The following is a 1,601-nucleotide window of genomic DNA, read 5'->3' as shown; positions in this document are numbered from 1 at the left end:
AGAGTAGGTAAGGGGTACAGATATAGATATAGTATCTACAGATATGTAAAACGTATTATATGCAGGTATACAGACATGCACAGGCCTATAGGCTATATGGATTGATTGATTGATTGATTGATTGATTGATTGATTGATTGATTGATTGATTGAAAATTGTATTAGCAGATTGCAGAATGGGTACACAGTAGGCTACAGCTCAATACACACAATTGTTAATGGGATGCAGACCAGAGAAAGACTTTCGTCTTGTTTACATCAGGGTCCCCCATTTTCAATTCATCATAACATATATGACATAAAATATGTACGGTAAATACAAATATGTAGGCTATACAACATTATTCAGTAATGTGATAACAGGGATGCAGTGTTTAGTTAAACAGTTTTTATATTATATATTATTATACTGTATATCAAACGGCAGTCTGTAGGCCTACTGTCTCTTTCTTCTGTCTTACCTGTGCCCGGTGTGTCCAAGACCCACTTGACGGGACCGATCTGTCGCATCATGTACGCCGTCCTCACCTCATCACAGCTGTTCAGATCCGCCGAGACGCCGACCAGCACCAGCACCTCCAGCACCAGCACGGCCCAGAGGCACAACGTCAACATGTTGTCAACACGTTGTAAAGTTGGACGGACCATCGCACCATCTCAGTCCGAGGAGTGAGAGAGAGAGACAGACAGAGAGAGAGAGAGAGGAGAGAGAGAGAGAGAGAGAGAGAGAGAGAGAGAGAGAGAGAGAGAGAGAGAGAGAGAGAGAGAGAGAGAGAGAGAGAGAGAGAGAGAGAGAGAGAGAGAGAGAGAGAGAGAGAGAGAGAGTGAAAGTTCCTTCTCTATGTTTGGCCTGCATGCTAATCGAAATACCACAACACACACACACACACTGACACACACACACACACCGACGCACATATATATAACACAGGGAGGGAGAGAGAGAGTCAAGAATTACACGTCGCAAAAGTCCACAGCAGCGACTGAAAACGTCGTCGGCTCCACGTGTCCCGAGAAATGTGTGAGACTCAGACTTCAGTGAATGACTGTCCGACCAGAGAGCACGACAGCTACTGCTGCATGGGGCATATTCTAAACTGCTCGCCTCTCTCTCTCTCTCTCTCTCTCTCTCTCTCTCTCTCTCTCTCTCTCTCCTCTCTCTCTCTCTCTCTCTCTCTCTATATATATGAATCTGGCCTGCATCCCCTTAACAATTGTGTGTATTGAGTACTGTATTGTACCCATTCTGTAATCTGTTAATAAAGTTTTCATTCATTCATTCATTAATTCATTCATTAATTCACTCTCTCTCTCCCTCTCTCTCTCTCTCTCTCTCTCTCTCTCTCTCTCTCTCTCTCTCTCTCTCTCTCTCTCTCTCTCTCTCTCTCTCTCTCTCTCTCTCTCTCTCTCTCTCTCTCTCTCTCTCTCTCTCTCTCTGAATTCATTTGCGATATTATTCAAAAGTATTCATTAGGAGCGAAAATAGATACCAATATAGAACTCTGGCACCCCTTATTGGCCAACGTGGGACATTGCATGCATACGCCTATTTTCAAAACAAAGAGAAGAGGAGGAGACTTGTATTCTGATGTCTATCTCCA

At 43.7% G+C, this 1,601-nt stretch overlaps 1 protein-coding gene across 1 annotated transcript in view; it reads right to left on the bottom strand.

The window, feature by feature from the left end:
* The window catches only part of LOC311225882 (glypican-5-like), a gene marked incomplete at both ends in the record, with an annotated part of 108,029 nt that extends 107,414 nt beyond the window's left edge, over nucleotides 1-615 (bottom strand). The window contains one exon of the mRNA XM_084311274.1: nucleotides 462-615. Within this exon, the coding sequence (XP_084167400.1) occupies nucleotides 462-615 (154 nt within the window). The remainder of the gene's footprint in view (nucleotides 1-461) is intronic.
* Nucleotides 616-1,601: the final 986 nt, after the last annotated feature.

Source organism: Notolepis coatsorum, assembly GCF_963971535.1.
Source record: "Notolepis coatsorum genome assembly, chromosome: 3".
Taxonomy (NCBI): Eukaryota; Metazoa; Chordata; class Actinopteri; order Aulopiformes; family Paralepididae; genus Notolepis; species Notolepis coatsorum.
The sequence above is the reverse complement of the archived record's forward strand: the minus strand, read 5'-3'. Positions and strand labels throughout refer to the sequence as shown.